Genomic DNA, 18,679 nt, shown 5'->3' with positions numbered 1-18,679 from the left:
TGGAATTATGGATGAATCTCACAATCTTGAGAAAAAGATATCAGACACAAAAGAGTACATATTGTATGATTCTATTTACATAAAGTTCAAACACAGGCCAAATTAATATCTGCATTAGAAGAATGAATAGTAGTTACCTTTTAGAGGGAGGTCATGAGTGTAGCGGGATAAGAGAGCTTCAGAGATGTTGGCATATTACAAGGTTTGGGGCTGGTTACAGAAGTATGTTCACTTTACTAAAATTTACTGGGCTACATGCTTATACATTGTATACATGTTAAATTTCAATAAAATATTACTTTAAAAATAAAGAAGAATGGGGAAAAAAGGAATTAACGACATCCACTACAGTAAGGTCCAAATCCTTGGTAGGTCCAAACCCCCCAATGAGGAAAAAAAAGAAAAAATGAGCAAGTTTTTCTTTAACTGTGAGAAAGCATCATAAAGACTTCCAGTTTCCGGTCCAACAAGTAAAGAGCTTGGAAGTTGTCACTCCCATCCTCACAACAGGGAAAAAGCTGAAAGCTGTTGAAATGTTTCTTTATCCATCAGAGAACTGAGGTCACAGGGGAAACCATTCCCCTGAAAACTAGAGAGAGACAGAGAGACAGCCAGTATAACTGTGTCAGCTTGACTGGACACAGGGTGCCCAGACATTGGTCAAACGTTATTCTGGGTGTGTGTGTGAGGGTGTTTATGGATGACAGCAACGTCTGAACCTGTAGACTGAGTAAAGCAGGTTGTTCTCCCTGATGTGAGTGGCCTTATTCAGTCAACTGAAGAGTTGAATAGAACAAAAAGGCTGAGTAAGAGGGAACTCCTCCCGCCTGACTGTGAGCTGGGACATTGGCCTGTTCCTGCTTCAGACTCAGACTGAAACTTTGGCTCTTCTGGGGTCTCCATCCTGCCAGCTCTTGGCCTGGAATTTACACCCTTGGTAGGAACACTTAAACTGCAACTGATGAATTACTGGAGGCTCAGTATAGACTGGCTGGAGAGTTACAAACTCTGAAGGATGGGGCAGTCTTGCAGGGAGCCCCCACACTTTCATGCAGTTTACCACCAGAAGCCCTAGCAGATTCTCACCACGAAGATCTAAGAGAAATCCCCTCCTGTGTCCTGCGGTGGAGGGGAAAAGCAGTCATTTAAAAATAAGTCCAGAGCATTCTGTTCTCCTCAAAAAACCTCTGCCTTCAAAGGAAACCATTTTGCTAGAGCCTAACCAGCCTGGGGAAGGGAAATACCTCTCTAGACATCCATATGGAGAAAGGGAAATATCCAAATCTAGCACATTCCAGCCTTCCACATGATGGAACAACAGCCTTCAGGCAGATGGGAAACACCCACCCCAGATTCACAGAAAGGCTGAGAACTAATCATAGGACTAAAGCACAGTCTCACCCTCACCCCATACCTTGCCACCACATCAATAAGCCTCCTGCATAATAAAAGCGGATTATAGCTAAAGGAACTATAAGATTCAGACCCTACTGAAGAAGGAATCACCAGGAAAAAACAAAGACAACAGGGGAGACAAAAACAAGGACACAGGAGGAAACTTTAACCTCTGAGACCAGTTACAGCCAACAGGAAACATGGTGTAAATGCCAGCCAGATAAACGTAAAACCTCACACCATAGGCCTATCTACCTCAGTTCCTTCTATCCAAGACATCATGTCAAGCCTTCAACAAAAATTATAAGGCATGCACAAAACAGAAAAAACAGTCTAAAGGGACAATTGGATGCAAGAATGAGAACCAGACTCAGATATGGCAGATATTTTGGAATTATTAGACTGGGAATTAAAACAACTGTGGTTACTATGCTAAAGGAAAAAGTGGCAACAAACAAGAACAGATGGGTAATACAAGCAGAGAGACGGAAACTCTAAGAAAGAACAAAAAGGAAATGCTAGAGATCAAAGACACCGAAAGAGAAATGAAGAACACCATCGATGGGCTCATTGGGAAACTGAACACAGCCAAGGAAAGAATCAGCGAGCTTGAAGACATGACAATAAACGCTTCTTAAACTGAATTGCAAAGAGAAAAAGAATGGAAAAAAGGAAAATAATATCCAAGCACTCTGGGACAATTATTAAATGTTATAACACAGATGTAATGGGAATACCAGAAGGAGACTAGGAAGAGAAAGGAAGGAAGGAATATTTGAAGAAATAATGGCTGACATTTCCCCAAATTAATGACAGATAGCAAAGCACAGATCCAGGAAGCTCAGAGAACACAAAGCAGGATAAATATAAAAAAATCTATACCTAACCATATCATAAACTAAAAGTGCTGTGATGGTACAAGAACAAATAGATCATGCAATGCAACCAACGACAGCCTGGAGACAAAACCCGGCAGAGTGTTCTCAAACACTGGTCAACATCTATCGACTCGGAGGCAAAGTTTTTGTGAATCCATAAGTCTTTAATGATTGAAAACCTGTTCAAGATTAAAGAATGAAAATTACCTTGGCTAAAAAAGAAAAACCAGCTCTGTTGTTTTCACACTGGGAAGTAAACACAGACAAAGCCACACGAAAAGTTAATAGGAAACACTGTTTCCCCCAACGTAGTTTAGCAGTTGTAACATGTCACCTCTTTGAGTGAATACTGCTTTCTCACCAACGGCACCCCAGACCCCCTTTGCTATTCCCGTCTATTTCTAGGGAGACCCAATTGCTAAACTGCCCTCACCTCATGCCAGCACCCAGTCCCTAGTTAATTCCCGCTGCTTCTAATCCTACATCAGAAACAACTAGTCCAGGATTTATCCCTGCTGCTCCTAGACTCCCTGTGGAGTTCCCGGCAGGAATCTGATCTCACAGAAGTCCCTTCTCCCCTTCCCTTTGTTGAGACTGGCACTCCACAATTCCTCTGGAATGCACCCCTCCTGAAAGTCAGTAAATCTCATTCTGTCCGACTCTAGGTCTGTCTCTACAAGACTACGGCTGACTAGCTACTAATTAAAAAAAAAAGACAATGCAGTCTTTTTATAATGCTAAATGTATTCAACGCATAAGGCTGCCTTTATTCTGAGATAATGCTCTTCTTCCTCTTTGAATGACCTAGAATGTCTTACAGTTTATGAAATAATGGTGATGCTTTTTATTTTTCTAAGCAAGGATACTAAAAACAAACAAACAAACTTGGCAGTCCTACTAGGTCCACAAATGTTTTTAAGATTTTAATAGTTCATGAAACATCAATGCCTGAATCACTGCTACAAAAAAGCAACAAAATAATGAGGAAAAATGATGTGATGTGTAAAAGGTATTATGACAGTTTAGGGGGAAATGCTTTAACCATCATTCCCCATCGTTCACCAAATGAAATTCCAGATATTTTTCTTCTAAACCTGTATTTTAAAAAGGAAAACATTGAAAAAGAGGACATAACTAAAACTGACTATCAACACAGTAATGGATAAGCACTTTCTAAGCGTAAGAAGGCAAGAAAGAAATTACTTATTTTTGTCAATTTCAGCTTCCGGAATGAGGATGATGAGATTATTTGCCACGCCTGGTTCTCAATGAAACCCATCTTCAAAGACAGATTTTCTGCAACAGTGTCCTATCCTGGGACTCATCACCGGGGCCATGACTTCCATGGCAAGTGAGGATATCCAGGGAGGGCTGAGGCCCGCTGTGCCCAGACGGCTGCAGGAGTCAGGGACCACTGGGGCTGCAGCCATCTGTACTTGCCACTGCCTCTGGAAGTTAGACCCTTATGTGCAGTCTGTAGAGACCCTGTTGAGACAGAGCCTGTCGGAGCAATTGGGGCAGGCTCTAGTTACAGGAGATTCTCAGGAACCAAGTGGAAACCGAGCCATCCTAGAACACTGAGGAAAGTACTAAAACGGTGAACTCTCAGACTGGCCTAATAAAGTCTCAGGACTAGAAATTCAGCCTATAAATTGTTGAAATAATTACTAGGGGCACTCACGTGGTGACAGTGTTGAAGCCACATGCCTTCAGCTTCAAGAGGCGGTCCCTCCAGTAGTCCCTGGGCACTCGGAAATAGTGGATGGTACCCGAGATGATCAGGAAAGGAAAGCCATCTAGTGTGAAGTTTGAGCCCTCAACTTTCAGACCCACATGGCGGTTCCTCATGTGGTAGGGAGTCAGGAAAGTCTGATTCACCCTGCAAGGACAAAGGACGTGTGTTACCCCTGAGACACCCAGGGGCCCTGGGCACAGCTCCACTGTAAAGAGAAACTTCCCAACCCTTCTTTCTCAAACATACCTGGCTGAGAGGTCTCTTCCCAGTTGAGCGGTTACCAGTAACCCTGAAGACAGGCCCAGGAGGCCCACAAGTCTCACCAGGAAGGCCTGCATACTAAGCAGACACAAGGAATAGAGGTCAGACAGCCCCTAGGCAGCGATGGAGGCGGGAGGTGGGAGAGGCCTTGGCCATGGAGGATGGTGAGGGAGATGGAGGTGGCCCCACTGGAAGGCAGAATTCTGCATAGCTGTCCCTGGACTTCTGCACCACCTGCACGCGTTGCAGACAGTACCTCAAGGCCGTGTCCAGTAACCGGAAGGAGAACAGCTGCGTGGAAGGGCCTCCTGCTAAATAACTGGGTTTTCAGACACAAGTTACATTTTAGAGAAGATCAAGCCTCAGTCAAAGAAGCTTGTCAAGAGAGAAGAATCTCTGGGAAATTTGCCAGAATCATTCAACTGCTAAGGAACGGACTGAATAATTTGCTGCTTAGTAGAGCACACTGGCTGGAATGTAGAAGGATCGCCTGTGTAGGGTAGGTCCCAATTTTTATCTCCAACTCAATTTTCCAATTCTGTGCTACTGTAGGAGCCATCTCATCAGTTCCCAGAACACTTCTCAATGGGTGGTCCATTATTTTCTTTACGCTGCTCGCCCTGGGGCAAATACCCTTTCCTTCACGTACCAAAAATTCTATGAGTCTAAGGTAGGCTGACCCAGTGCAACCTTGCAAAGTTGGGCGGGCTGCAAACATCTAGGATGGGGGAAGTACGATGCCCGGCGCAGGGCTGTGTCCCCACCACCCAGAGCAGTGCCTGAATCACAGCAGGTGCTCGACAAATGTCTTTTGAACAACTCTATGAGTTGCCAGAATCACTCAAAAATCTATGTCGCCTCCATACGCTTCAGCTTTACCATGGGCCTAATGAGCATTACCTTAGGCAGAGCTAGGATGAGTAGAAAGGAGGGAGGTCAGGGGAGAAACAGACGGGGGTCTGGAGATTAAACCGGACAAAGACCGGGAAGAAGCGCGCGCACAACCCTCTTGGGTTGATTCGAGGGACAGGGAGCTCCTCACTGTGGGCTGGAAGAGTCCGGGGAGACGGGTGAGCTCAGAGGACGCTCAGAGCTTTCCGGGGAGATGACCGAAGGGACAAGGCAGAACCTCAAGGGAACCTAAATGAAGGGCCCAGAGGAAAAAAATCCAGAACTTGAGGCGACTTCGCTGAAAACCCCAGGAGGCCGTCTACACCGACGGTGCACTTGGCTGTGGAGTGGGCCCAGGACTGGGAGGGAACCCCCCAGCGCGGGAGGTGCTGAGCGGGTCCCGGGGTAGTCGTCTGGGTGTCCGGGCTCCATGGGGCGCCCAGGCCGGCGCCCACCTACCCTGCGCCAGGCAGCTCCGCACCACGATCGGGCGGCTCCCGCGGCGGCCTTGCAGGCTTAGAAGAAGACCGCCCCGGCCACCGCCCGGGCACCCGTCCTGCCCCCACGGACCCGCCCCCTCCCTGGGAGACCCTCCCCATCCCCGCCCCCCGCCGCCGCCCGGGGCAGCCGAGCCTGAGCCTGGGGCCGACGCGCTCTCCCTCGGGTCCGCAGCGTGGGACCAGCGCGCGGAGCACGGAACGGGCAGCGAGCCCGGGGCCCCGGAGTCGTGCCAGCTCGCGGTTTGGGGCGCCGCCTGGAGTGCGGAGAGCTTTCCCTCGTGGCCCGCCTGCCCGCGCAGCTAATGTGGAGGCTGGACCCCACAGGGACGCCCTTCCCGGCCCACGCGGCGCAGGGCCACCTCGCGGCCAGGAAGCTGGCGCGACAGTGAGGCTGGCGCGCTTGCTCCGCGCCGCCGCCGCGGACTCCCCCTCCAGAGGGTCCAGGCGAGGGCGGGTCCTTCCCTCTCCGCGCCCACCACGGCCCAGCCCGCGCGGCCCGCCACCGCAGCTGCAGCGCGCCGGGTGCTGAGGACGCGCGAGGAGTGTCCCCTTCCCTCCAGACTAGTTGGGAACACCTAGCAAGCCCAGCCTACACCTTGGGGAGGGGGCCGGGTTCTTTGACCGGACCTACCCTAAAACTAGTGCTCACAAAGCTGGTCCCGACCGGCACAGGTGAACCTGGTCAAAATGCAGATACTGCCCCGTTCCAGACCTACAGAATTTGAAACTCTGCGAGTGGGGACGGCATTCCGGGGTCGAGGAGGCAATTCTAATGCGTGCTAAGGACGGGAAGTACAGGGCTAAGGCACCGCCGCCGCCCCTTTCTCAGCAGAAGAGCAGAGAGGATACCGGGGGCGGGCGGAGGAGCGTCTGGATTTCCTTCAGCAGCGCACCTCACCTGTGTGGTTATGATGGCCCTTCTTTCAGGTTGCAGGGTGAGCGACCGAGCTCCCTTTAAAATTCTCCCAGCTGGGTCTGTATGTAGTCCAGATCCAGGCTCCGAGAGCAGTTAAACTCTTCATAGCGAATTTGTCTGGAACTGAAAAGAGAAAACCACAAATGGCCTACTAGTTCCATTCCCAGTAGGTAGCCTTCCTCCAGAGGCGGCAGTGCCGGAGGTAGCTGCGTTTTGGATAGGGCTGTATTTTCCAACAGTCAACCTTGACTGGATCTTTGTGGATCTTCCTTTCCTCTGCCTCTACCTCTAGACAGTTGAAAAGTTGATTGACGTCCAGACAGCTTTGGAGTTAATTCTCTCTCATATTGCTAATTGCAGAATTGCATTTGTCTTACATCTCCCTCTTTTCTCCTTGCTTGTTAGCCCTCCTTTCTTTCTAGTCTCGAGACTGCTACTCAAATACATCAGAGAGAAAACTTCTTTAAAATCCACTCTTAGCACTCATGGAATCTGACCTTTTCGGTAGTTCCCTCAACTCTGTCGACGAAAATAATCCATAACTAATCTATAAATGAAAATTTGGGTGAGTTTATTCTGAGCTTAAATTTTAGGATTATAACCCGGGAGAGTCTTTCCACAAAGGAACAGAGCACTCCAAAGAAGTGAGGGTAAACAGGGTGGTTATATACCCTCAAAGAGGGTGTTTCACATATGATTGAAATGTCCCTCCCACAATAGTCACAAGATTGCCCTGTTGGCACAGCGCTTCATGGACACAGCAGGTAGTGGGTCTGCTATCTTGGTGGGCTTCGCAGGAGGCAAGTCTATTGTCTCAAGCTGGGCGTCACAGGTGAGCGCAGCAATCACTTTCTAGCCTAAGGAAAGATGCTTAATCCTTAAAGAGACACCAACGTTGGGAGGGGGAGGGAAGTTGCGCCTTTATCTCAAGGGCCTTTTGCTCTTGCCATAGGGAATATCTAAAGCAGATATACAGTGCATGCTCAACGGCCTCGGTCAGGCCCTTTTGGAAAGACAAGGTCAGGCCGAATTAGGTTTACACCAAATGGCTTCCTCATATATTCCAATATATCCTATTACTTGCCATTTTTATTTGTCACCTCAAACCTGTCATGTTGCTTTGGGCTCTTTCCCAACAATTTCTTTTGCTCCTTATCCGTAATTGGCAGGGCTGTACTTGCACTTGTGCTGGTGATCTCTCCTTTTTGCCTACTTAATTGAAGTTCATTTGTTTATTTTAGCAGGAGATTCAGTCTTCTCTTTCCATTCCCAGACATTATCCTCCATGACATCTACCTCCAGGACAATGACCCTTTTAAGTACCCGGCATGTTTCTCACACTGCTTCATCTACCAGGTTATATAACCTCACTCGCAGTTGAAAATATTTCCTCTCTAAGATATAAGATTCTAAAATTCTACTTTTTGGCCACAGTCACTTTTTTCACCATGTCTCCCAAATCTGCTCTTCATCAGTCTTTGAATTTCCTGTCTTTTAATCTCTCAATTTCCTCAGTTTATTAGACTCATTCTGGCTTCACATTGTGTTCTGCTATTTCAAAAATACACCTCATTCCTTGTCAGAAAGTGTTATTTCCTTAACCTCATGCATTCCTACTTTGATAAGCCTCAGACTTTGGTAACAAACCTATCTGCTTTCTTTTTCTTCTGCCCTGAGCTGATGAGTGGAAATGGGTAAGGCCATAAAATGAGACTTACTCAGCCTCAGGCAATAGGATTTCCTGTCCTGGGAAACGCCTTAAATGGCCTTATATTTTATACATATTAACAAGTGTCTGGATGCGTTGTCACTCAAGGTCCAGTGTCGACTACTGGTAAACATAACCCGTAAACTCTGAACCCTAACCGTACACTCTCTTGGCTAATGCCTTTCAAGCTCCATAGAATACTTCTCCATATCTTTTGCTGTTTGTCTTAAAAACAAAAGATGACTGTATCTGAATGTCCTGAAGAGTTATGAGCGGGCTCTTGCCAAGATTGGAGGCAGGTAATGCTTCACTGTGTGGGAGAATATGAATGGTGGAAGTGCTTAGGTGAAAAAAGACAAGGTAACCTGTTCAGTCCTTCCACCCAAGGATAATAATTGCAAAAGATGCTTGCATAGTGAAGGTATCATTTCCAGTGGTGCTGAACATCCATTTATTTGCTTTTCTTCACGTTCCATTCATGGTTTGTATGATATTTACAACTGTTGCACGTGGCAGCTGAGGAGCATTTTATGATATTAAACAATTCACAGTACTTGTATATTTGTATATTTCTGGATCTACACATAAAATATATGAAGGGTAATATTAATTGTTTACATTGGCAAACAAACTCTGAACACCACAATTACAAATAATTTTATTTAAAAGATATTTACTGAAAGTTTAAAAAACTCAAGAAATTAAACTATCAACTGTATTTAAATAATTTTTATACTTATTATATGTAATTTGTATTTTCCTTTTAGTTTTAATAGATATTTTTTAGCATCCCCATTCCCCGTTAATTTTCCTCCACTTCCCATGGTCAATCATTCTGAAGTGTTTTTTGTACACACTTTGATTTGTATGTGTTCCTGCAAAACATGTATTGCTGCTTGTATGGGCATGTTAATTATTTACACGCTTGGTCTTGATTGTAGATCTTATTACAGTCTTGCTGTTTAAGATCTAAACATATTTTTTCGTCATAATTCTGTAGATTATTCCATGGTGCCTATGTTTTCTTCTAGTGTTCCTGTAGTTTGTTTTTTCATTGAAATCTTTGGTTCATCAAGAATTTATTTTAATATAAGTTTGCCATATGGATGGATCTTTCATTTTTCCAAATGATTAGCAGATTACTCCCAAATGTAATTCTTTCCTCATTAATTTGAAAAGATCTTATCATATATTAAATTACCATATATACTTGTGTCTGTTTTTAGAATCTGTATTTTACTCCATTACTCTGTCTAACCAGATCCAATTTACAATAAGAGTTTACACTATGCCAGATACAGTTCTATACCCATTACATGTGAACTCACATATCATCCTCATAACATTATGAGCTAGTGCTCTTATCCCTATTTTACAAATTTAGGAACTGAGGCAGAATGAGTTTAGGTGACACAGCAGTAAGTGGAAGATCCAGGATTTAATCCCTGGTGACAGAGCTCCAAAGCCTGTACTATTAACCTCTGTGCTATATATTGTAATATATTGTAGTATCTTATATGGGAGATTACTTTGATGCAATGTTGGCCTCTAATTACACTACCAGCAAGTTATCCCCAAGGTCTTAGAACAGAAAAGCTCACAGACCAGTTTAAGATACTCAAATTACATGGTTTATTAAATAAATTTAAAGCACATGATGTGAAGCAAAAGTGAGAGATGAAGTAGGTTAACACACTTAGGGTAGAGTGCCAGTGGACAAAAAGACCACACTGCCTGAGTCCTGCTAATGGTGTGGTTCTGAGGAATCAAAGAGGCCCCATCAGAAGGAAGGTGCCTGGGCCAATGTCATTCACTTTCCCCATAAGAGAGGTGAAGTGGTGAATATGCCTGGCCAATAGCTGTAGTTCTCCATTTACCCTGCTGAACGGCCATGGGTTTTATCTATGTTTCTGGAGTAGAGGACCCATAGGGCCAGAATGAATGACTGTTACCAGTCACTGAGGGAATTAGGACCTCATAAATATCACATACCTCATATACATTTAATATATCATGAAAATTCAGGCTTAGGGAACAGGGTTGGGACTATAGGGGGCTTATAAGGTATGAAATTTAAGGAGGCACTCACTCTCAGAGTGTCATAAATACTTAGTTTATGCTTAGTCCTTCTATCCCTTTCTATGTTCACACACATATGATTTACTCTCTTCATCCAAGTCTAACAAGTCTCACAGTTGACTAATATATCTGTGCTTAACACATCTTACGAGTTTTGTCCTTTCTGTTTGTTTTATTTTCTATAGTGGATCCAAATATCCTTAAACAATTTAGCAAATGCACATTACATAGCTCAAGTCTGTGTCTTTGTTCTTCTATTTAAAGAGTTTCCTTGTGGGGCTGGCCCCATGGCTGAGTGGTTAAGTTTGCGCGCTCCACTGCAGACGGCCCAGGGTTTCGTCGGTCATCGAGCCATGCTGAGGTGGCGTCCCACATGCCACAACTAGAAGGACCCACAACTAAGAATACACAGCTATGTACCTGGGGGCTTTGGGAGAAAAAGGAAAATAATAAAATCTTTAAAAAAAAAAAAAAAGAGTTCCCCTGATTATTCATTTATTATTCCAGATGAGTTTTAGAATAATTTCGCTTAATTCATCAAGTTATAATTAGATCATCCCACTTAAGCACAAGGTGTTTAAATGTTGTTCTATATCCCTCTTCTGGGACCTGAAAAAAATTAGAGAGTTTTCCTCTCTGGACAATACCATGCTTGAATTTTTATTCATTAATTAAGCTAATGAATGTTTATTGAGAAAAGGGCAGAAGTTTACTTGAAGAAATAATGGCTGAATGCTTTCCAAACCTGAGGAATAAAACAGACATCCAAATCCAGGAAGCCCAAAGAGCTCCAAATAAGAAGAACCTAAACAGACTTCCACAAAGACACATAATTAAAGTATCAAAAGTAAAAGCAAGGAGGGAATCTTAAAAGAAGCAAGAGAAAAACAACTTGTTACATACAAAGGAGACCCCCCCCCCCATAAGACTATCAGCAGATTTTTCAGCAGAAACTTTGCAGGCCATAACAGAGTGGCATGACATATTCAAAATACTCAAAGAGGGGATGGCTCCGTGGCCGAGTAGTTAAGTTCACACGCTCCGCTACGGCAGCCCAGGGTTCGTAACCCAGGCACGGACATGTCACCACTCGTCAGGCCACGTTGAGGCAGCGTCCCACATCCCACAACTAGAAGGTCCTGCAACTGGGATATACAACTATGTACAGGGGGGTTTGGGGAGATAAAGTAGAAAAAAAAAAAAAAAAGGAAGATTGGCAACAGTTGTTAGCCCAGGTGCCAACCTTTAAAAAAAAAATACTCAAAGAAAACAACTGCCAACCAAGAATACCCTACTCAGCAAAGTTCTTCTTCAGAATTGAAGGACAGATAAAGAGTTTTCCAGGCAAGCAAAAGCTAAAGAAGCTCATCACAACTAGGCTGGCCTTACAAGATATGTTAAGGCAGTTCTTTAAGCAGAAACAAAAGGGCACTAATTAGTAAAGGAAAAACATGAAAGTATATATCACACTGGTAAAGGCAAATATATAGTAAAATTCCGAATAACCTAATATTGTAAAAGTGATGGGTTAATGACTTATAAAGTTAGTATGAAGGTTAAAAGAAAAAAATAGTAAAAATAAGTATAACTACAATAATTTGTTAAGGGATACATGAGATAAAAAGATGTAAATTGTGACATCGAAGACATAAAATGTGGAGGGGTAAAAATGTAAAGCTTTAGAACATGTTCGGATTTAAGCTATCAACTTAAAATAAACTATTATAAACATAAATTGTTTTATGTAAGCCTTATGGTAGCCACAAAGCAAAATCCTATAGTAGATACACAAATAATAAAGATAAAGGAATCTAAGCATACCACTACAGAAAATCATTAAATCACAACGGAAGAGAGCAAGAGAACAAGAAAGGAACAAAGAAATCACAAAACAGCCAGAAAACAATTTAAAAAATGGCAATAAGCCCATACCAATCAATAATTACCTTAATTGTAAATGGACTAAATTCTCCAAACAAAAGACACAGAATGGCTGAATGGGGGAAAAAAACAAAAACAAGATCCGTCTCTGTGCTGCCTACACGAGAGTCACTTTGGATATAAGGACACACACAGACTAAAAATGAAGGGATGGAAAAAGATATTCCATGTGGAGCTGGCCCAGTGGTGCAGCGCTTAAGTTTGCACATTCTGCTTCAGTGGCCCGGGGTCCACTGATTTGGATCCCAGGTGTGGATTTACCCACCGTTTGGCAAGCCATGCTGTGTCAGATGTCCCACATATAAAATAGTGGAAGATGGGCATGGACGTTAGCTCAAGACCAGTCTTCCTCACCAAAGAGAAGGATTGGCAGCAGATTTTAGGTCAGGGCTAATCTTCCTCAAAAAAAATTTTAAAAATAAGATATTCCATGTAAATGAAAACTAAAAGAAAGCTCGGTTAGCTATACTTACATCATATAAAATACACTTTAAGACAAAGACTGTAATAAGAGACAAAAAAGGTCATTACAATGATAAAGGGTCAATCCAACAAGAAGATATAACATTTGTAAATATTAATATACTCAACATAGGAGCACCTAAATATATAAGCAAATATAAACAGACCTAAAGGGAGAAATAGACAGGAATACAATAGTACTTAGGAATTTTAATGTGCCATTTTCATCATCACATGAATCGTCCAGACAGAAAATCAATAAAGAAACATTAGTTTTAAGTGACACATTAGACGTGATGGACTTAACAGAGACATATACAGAACACTCCATCCAAAAGCAACATAATACACATTCTTCTCAAGTGCACATGGAATGTTCTCCAGGGTAGATGACATGTTAGGCCATAAAACAAGTCTTAATAAATTTAGGAAGATTGAAATCATATTAAGCATATTTTATGACCATAATGGTATGAAACTAGATAGAAATCAGTTATAAGGAGAAAACTGGAAAAATCACAAAAATGTGGAGATTAAACAATGCACTACTGAACAACCAATAGGTCAAAAAAGACGTCAAAAAATTTTTAAAATACCTTGAGACAGATGAAAATGGAAATACAACATACCAAAACTTATGGGATGCAGCAAAAGCAGTTCTAAGAGGGAACTTCATAGCACTAAATGCCTACATCAAGAAACAAGAACAAGAACAATCTCTAATAAAAAACCTAACTTTACACCTCAAGGAACTATAAAAAGAAGAACAAACAGTCCAAAGTAAGTATGAGGAAGGAAATAACAAAGATCAGAGAAGAAATCAATAAAATAGAGACTACAAAAGACTAAATAAATCTTAGAAAGGATCAACTAAATTACGAGGTTGTTTTTGAAAAGATAAAATTGACAAGCATTTAGCTAGACTCACCAAGAAAAAAAGAGAGAGGACTCAAATAAATAAAATCAGAAGGGAAAGAGATGATGGGGTTCAGGGCTGGCTGCCCCAAGATGCGCCCCTCTGGTATGTGGATTATTTCAAGCTGAAGACAATAAAGGCTCAGACTCAGCAAGAACATTCAAGCTTACCCCCACACACACAACAGCCTAAAGAAATTTAAAATAAAGGCCTGTCCCCAGGACAGGTCATCACCATAGATAACTTTGGGTTCCAGTAGACTGGGAGGATCCTTGCTAAGCCCACTCTTGTCAAGTTCTATTTACCAAACATTTGCTTTTCCATTTCCATGTGGGTTGCCTTTCCTCCCTTTGAAGCTCCAAATCATTACCCCAATGTCCTCCTTGTCTGTAGCTAAAGATACTTAAACAGGCAGCCTTCGCCAGTTGGCTGAGTTACTGAGTTTCTCCTGAGTTTCTGCCATGTATATGTGCTATTAAACTTTGTTTGATTTTCTCCTGCTAACCTGCCTTTTTATTTGACCAGCCATAAGAACCTTAAGGGAAGTTGAGGGGAGGGATTTCTCCCACTTTCTCAACAGAGAAAACGTTACAACTGATACCACAGAAATATAAAGGATCATAAGAGACTACTATGAACAATTATACATCAACAAACTAGGCAACCTAGAAGAAATGGACAAATTCCTAGAAACATATAACCTATCAAGGCTGAATCAAGAAGTAATAAAGAATCTAAACAGATCAATTACTAGCAAGGTGATTGAATCAGTAATCAAAACCTCCCAACAAACAAAAGTCCAGGAGCAGATGGCTTCGCTGGTGAATTCTACAAAACACTTAAAGAACTAATACCAATCCTTCTCCAACTCTTCCAAAAAATAGACAATGAGGAAACACTTCAAATTCATTTTACAAGGCCAGTATTACCCTGATACCAAAACCAGAAGAGGATGCCACAGGAAAATAAAAGGACAGGCCAATATCCCTGATGAACATAGATGCAAAAATCCTAAACAAAATATTGGCAAAGTCCACTAAAAAATGCATGAAAATGATCATATACCATGATTAAGTGGAATTTACTCCAGGGATGCAAAGATGGTTCAATATCCACAAATCAATCAACATGATACACCACATTAAAAAAATGAAGGATAAAAATCATATGATTATCTCAATAGATGCAGAAAAAGCATTTGACAAAATATTCATTTATGATAAAAACTCTCAACAAAGTGAGGCCATTATACGATAAGCCCACAGCTAACATCACACCCAACAGGTAAAAGCTGAAAGCTTTTCCTCCAAGATTAGGTACCAGACAAGGATGTCCACTCTTGCTACTTTTATTCATAATAGTATTAGAAGTCCTAGCCAGAGCAATTAGACAGGAGAAAGAACAAAAGGCATATCACCTCATACCTGTTAGAATGGCTATTATCAAAGAAACAAATAATAAGTGTTGACAAAGATGTGAAGAAAAGGGAACCCTTGTGCACTGTTGGTGGGAATGTAAATTGGTGCAGCCACTATGGAAAACAGTATGGAGGTTCCTCAAAAAAGTAACAATAGAACTACCATATGACCCAGCAACGCCATTTCTGGGTATTTACCCAAAGGAAACAAAAACACTAGCTCAAAAAGATATATGTAGGGCTGGCCCAGTGGTGTAGTGGTTAAGTTTACATGTTCTGCTTCTCAGTGGCCCGGGGTTCGCTGGTTCTGATCCTGGGTGTGGACATGGCACTGCACGGCAAGAGCCATGCTGTGGCAGGCATCCCATGTATAAAGTAGAGGAAGATGGGCATGAATGTTAGCTCAGGGCCAGTCTTCCTCAGCAAAAAGAGGAGGCTTGGCAGTAGTTAGCTCAGGGCTAATCTTCCTCAAAAAAAAAAAAAAGATATATGTACCCTTATGTTCACTGCAGTATTATTTACAATAGCCAAGACATAGAAGCAACCTAAGTGTCCATCAATGGATGAATGGTAAAGAAGATGTGGTATATATATACAATGGAATATTATTCAGCCATAAAAAGAGAGAAATTTTGCCATTTGCAACAATAGGGATGGACATTGAGGGCATTATGCTAAGTGAAATAAGTCAGAGAGAGAAAGACAAATACTGTATGATCTAAAGCAAAACAAAACAAACAACAACAAAAGTTCAGATACAGAGAACAGCTTGGTGGTTGCCAAAGGCAGGTTTCGGGAGGTTGGCGAAATGCATGAAGGTGGTTATGAGGAAAAACTCCCAGTTATAAAATAATTAATTATGGGACATAAGGTACAGCATGGTGACTATAGTTAATAACACTGTATTGTATATTTGGAAGTTGCTAACAGAGTATGTCTTAAAAGTTCCGATCACAAGAAAAAAATTTTAACTATGTATGGTGATGGATATTAACTAGACTTGTTGTTATCATTTTGCAATACACACAAATATGGAATCATTATGTTGTACACCTGAAATTAGTATAATGTGTCAATTATATCTCAATAGAAAAGAAACAGTAAAAAAATAAAAATTAACAGTTTATAGAAAGAAAATGAGGAATGAGTCATTTTAATATCTGAGAGAAATGCTTCCCAGACAGAGGGAACTGCAAATGCAAAGGCCCTGAAGCAGGACCACTTTGGTATGTTTGAAAAGCAGTGAGGAGGCCAGCATGGCAGAAGAGGCCTAAGTATGGAAGAGGATAAGAGAGATGAGATCAGAGAGGTAATGGGGAGGCTAGATTGTGTTGGGCTCTGGAGATCAGTTTTAACTTCTGCTCTGAGTAAGCTGGAAAGCCTTTGGCATATTTTGAGCCAAGGAGTGACATCATCTGAGTTGCATTTTAAGATGGTCAACTGCCTGGGGCAAGGATAGGAAAGATACAGGACTCTTGCAATGGGGTGAGAGATGATGGTGGTTTGGACCAGAAAGGGAGCAATGTAAATAGTGTGAAGTGGTCAGATTCTGGACATGTTTAAAAGGTACAGCCAATAGGATTCACTAATTAATTAGATATAGAGTGTAAAAAAGAAAGAGGAGTCAAGGATGAACCCATTTTTTTTTGCCTTAAGCAAAGTGGAAGGATGGTATTGCCACTGACTGAATGGAGATAGATGCAGGAGCTCTGTTTGTCCATGTGAAGTTTAACATACCTTTTAGACAGTCAAGTGGAGATGTTCAATGGGCAATTCAAGGAGGAAAGGGAGGGATGTGAACTTGTAAGTCACAAGCACACAAATGGTGTTAAAAGACATGAGACTGGATCCAAAGATCACCTTGGGAATGGGTGAAGATAAAGACCGCAAGTGCAAGGGCTGAGCCATTGAAGGTCAGGCAAATTATGAAGAACCAGCAAGTGTAACTGAGAAGAGAAACCACAAAAGTAGGAGGATCAGAAGAGGGTGATGTCCTAGGAGCCAAGTGAAGGAAGCATGGTAAAGAGAAATGGGGGTCAATTATGTCAAATGATTTGAGAGTCAAGTATGGTAGGGGCTAAGAATTGATCATTAAATTTAGCTACAAGAATGCTTTTATAAAGGAAGTTTAATTGAGGGGAGAAGGCAAAACCCTTAATGAAATAGGTTCCAGAGAAAATTGGAGAAGAAAAATTCCATAAAGTGAGTATAGACATGCCTTTAAAGAAGTTTTTGCTGAAAAGGAAGGAGAAAATGGGATGGTAGCTGGAGTCCTGGGCTCCTAATGGTGACTGATGCATCCAGGGATCAAAGGTAAATGGAATTGTCCCCGCAGTGGCAGATGTAAGTGCTGAGGAGAAGGGGATGCAGGGTGTGGGGCTCCTGCTTGACTCCTGCTGATGGCAACAGCAGTCCTCCAGAGGAACGTCTTTCTCCTAGCACACAGGCACTGTCTTGACACTTGCCAATGGCAGCCTGAGTGTACAGCAGCGTGTTGAATCTGAAGGGGTCTCATAAACCCACAGAGGAATGGTCTGACTCTGAGAGAGCGGGCAGAAAGATGGGAGTTGAAAGACATCAAGGGACAGAGACCAGCCAGCTGGGTTTCACTGTCCCTTAATTCCCTGTATTCCCTATATTCCAGACACGACCTGCACTGCTCCTCCCTCTGCCTAAAACCTGGGGTTATTCAATTGCCTACATGGCCCAGCACCTCAGAGCTAGTTTAACGTCAGACAACGGGAACAGATGACGGGGGGCGGTGGTGGGGGTTTCGCTGTTGCCTTCAGCTCATCCTCTGTTAGCACAACTGTGTGATCATTTTGAGGGAAGTGAGAAAAATGGAGAAAACTTTTTATTTCCCCAGGGCAGAAATTGTGAGCCATTGGTAAAATATAGTCATAATTCTTGTACCACATTTGAGGCACTTTAGAACAAGTTTGTACCTTTTAAAAAACATGCATCAAGCAGGCAAGTATGATTTCAAACAGGCGAGCTTTAAGCAAGGGCTTTACACTTTAAACATACTAGTCTTTGTTTAAGGTATGTAGCTCAGCTTCTGCTTAAGAATCGTAGTCAGTATCTGTCCATTCACTCCGCTCCCAATGAGAGGGAAAAGTTGTTACCTAGTGTCGGGGGTCTCAGGTCCTATGGCGGGTAGAATGGCCCCCAAAGATGTGCACACTCTAATCCCTAAACCTGGGAATATGTCACATCACGTGGCAGTAGGGACTTTGCGGATGTGCTCAAGGTCATGGACCTCACAATGGAGAGAGAATCCTGCATTCTGTGTGAGCCCAGTCCAGCTAAATGGGCCCTGAGAAGTAGAGGCTTTCTCCAGGTGAAGGTAGAAGAGAGTAGGCAGAAGACGCATTGGGGAGATTTGAAGCATGAGGACATGACAGACCAATGCTGCTTTGAAGATGGAGGGACAGTGTGATGAGGAATGCAGGGGACCTTAAGGAGCTGAGAGACACTCCCAGCTGATACTCAGCAAGGAAATGGGGACTTCAGCACTGCTACTCCAAAGGAACTGATTTCTACCAACAACTTGAATGAATGTAGAACGGGCTCTTCTCCG

The 18,679-nt window shown here is 42.7% G+C and overlaps 1 protein-coding gene across 6 annotated transcripts in view; it reads right to left on the bottom strand.

The window, feature by feature from the left end:
* The window catches only part of LOC100072895 (beta-galactosidase-1-like protein 2), a 47,965-nt gene extending 40,739 nt beyond the window's left edge, over window positions 1-7,226 (bottom strand). For 2 of the 6 annotated variants that reach the window (XM_070273934.1, XM_070273938.1), the window contains exons 1-4: window positions 7,074-7,225; window positions 6,559-6,699; window positions 4,255-4,347; window positions 3,955-4,152 (exon numbers count right to left, since the gene is read on the bottom strand). In XM_070273934.1, the coding sequence (XP_070130035.1) occupies window positions 3,955-4,152; window positions 4,255-4,346 (290 nt within the window). In that variant the 5' untranslated portion in view covers window position 4,347; window positions 6,559-6,699; window positions 7,074-7,225. The other 4 variants (XR_011440904.1, XM_070273936.1, XM_070273935.1 and 1 more) reach the window with 4 other exon arrangements.
* Window positions 7,227-18,679: the final 11,453 nt, after the last annotated feature.

Source organism: Equus caballus, chromosome 7, assembly GCF_041296265.1.
Source record: "Equus caballus isolate H_3958 breed thoroughbred chromosome 7, TB-T2T, whole genome shotgun sequence".
NCBI lineage: Eukaryota > Metazoa > Chordata > Mammalia > Perissodactyla > Equidae > Equus > Equus caballus.
The sequence above is the reverse complement of the archived record's forward strand: the minus strand, read 5'-3'. Positions and strand labels throughout refer to the sequence as shown.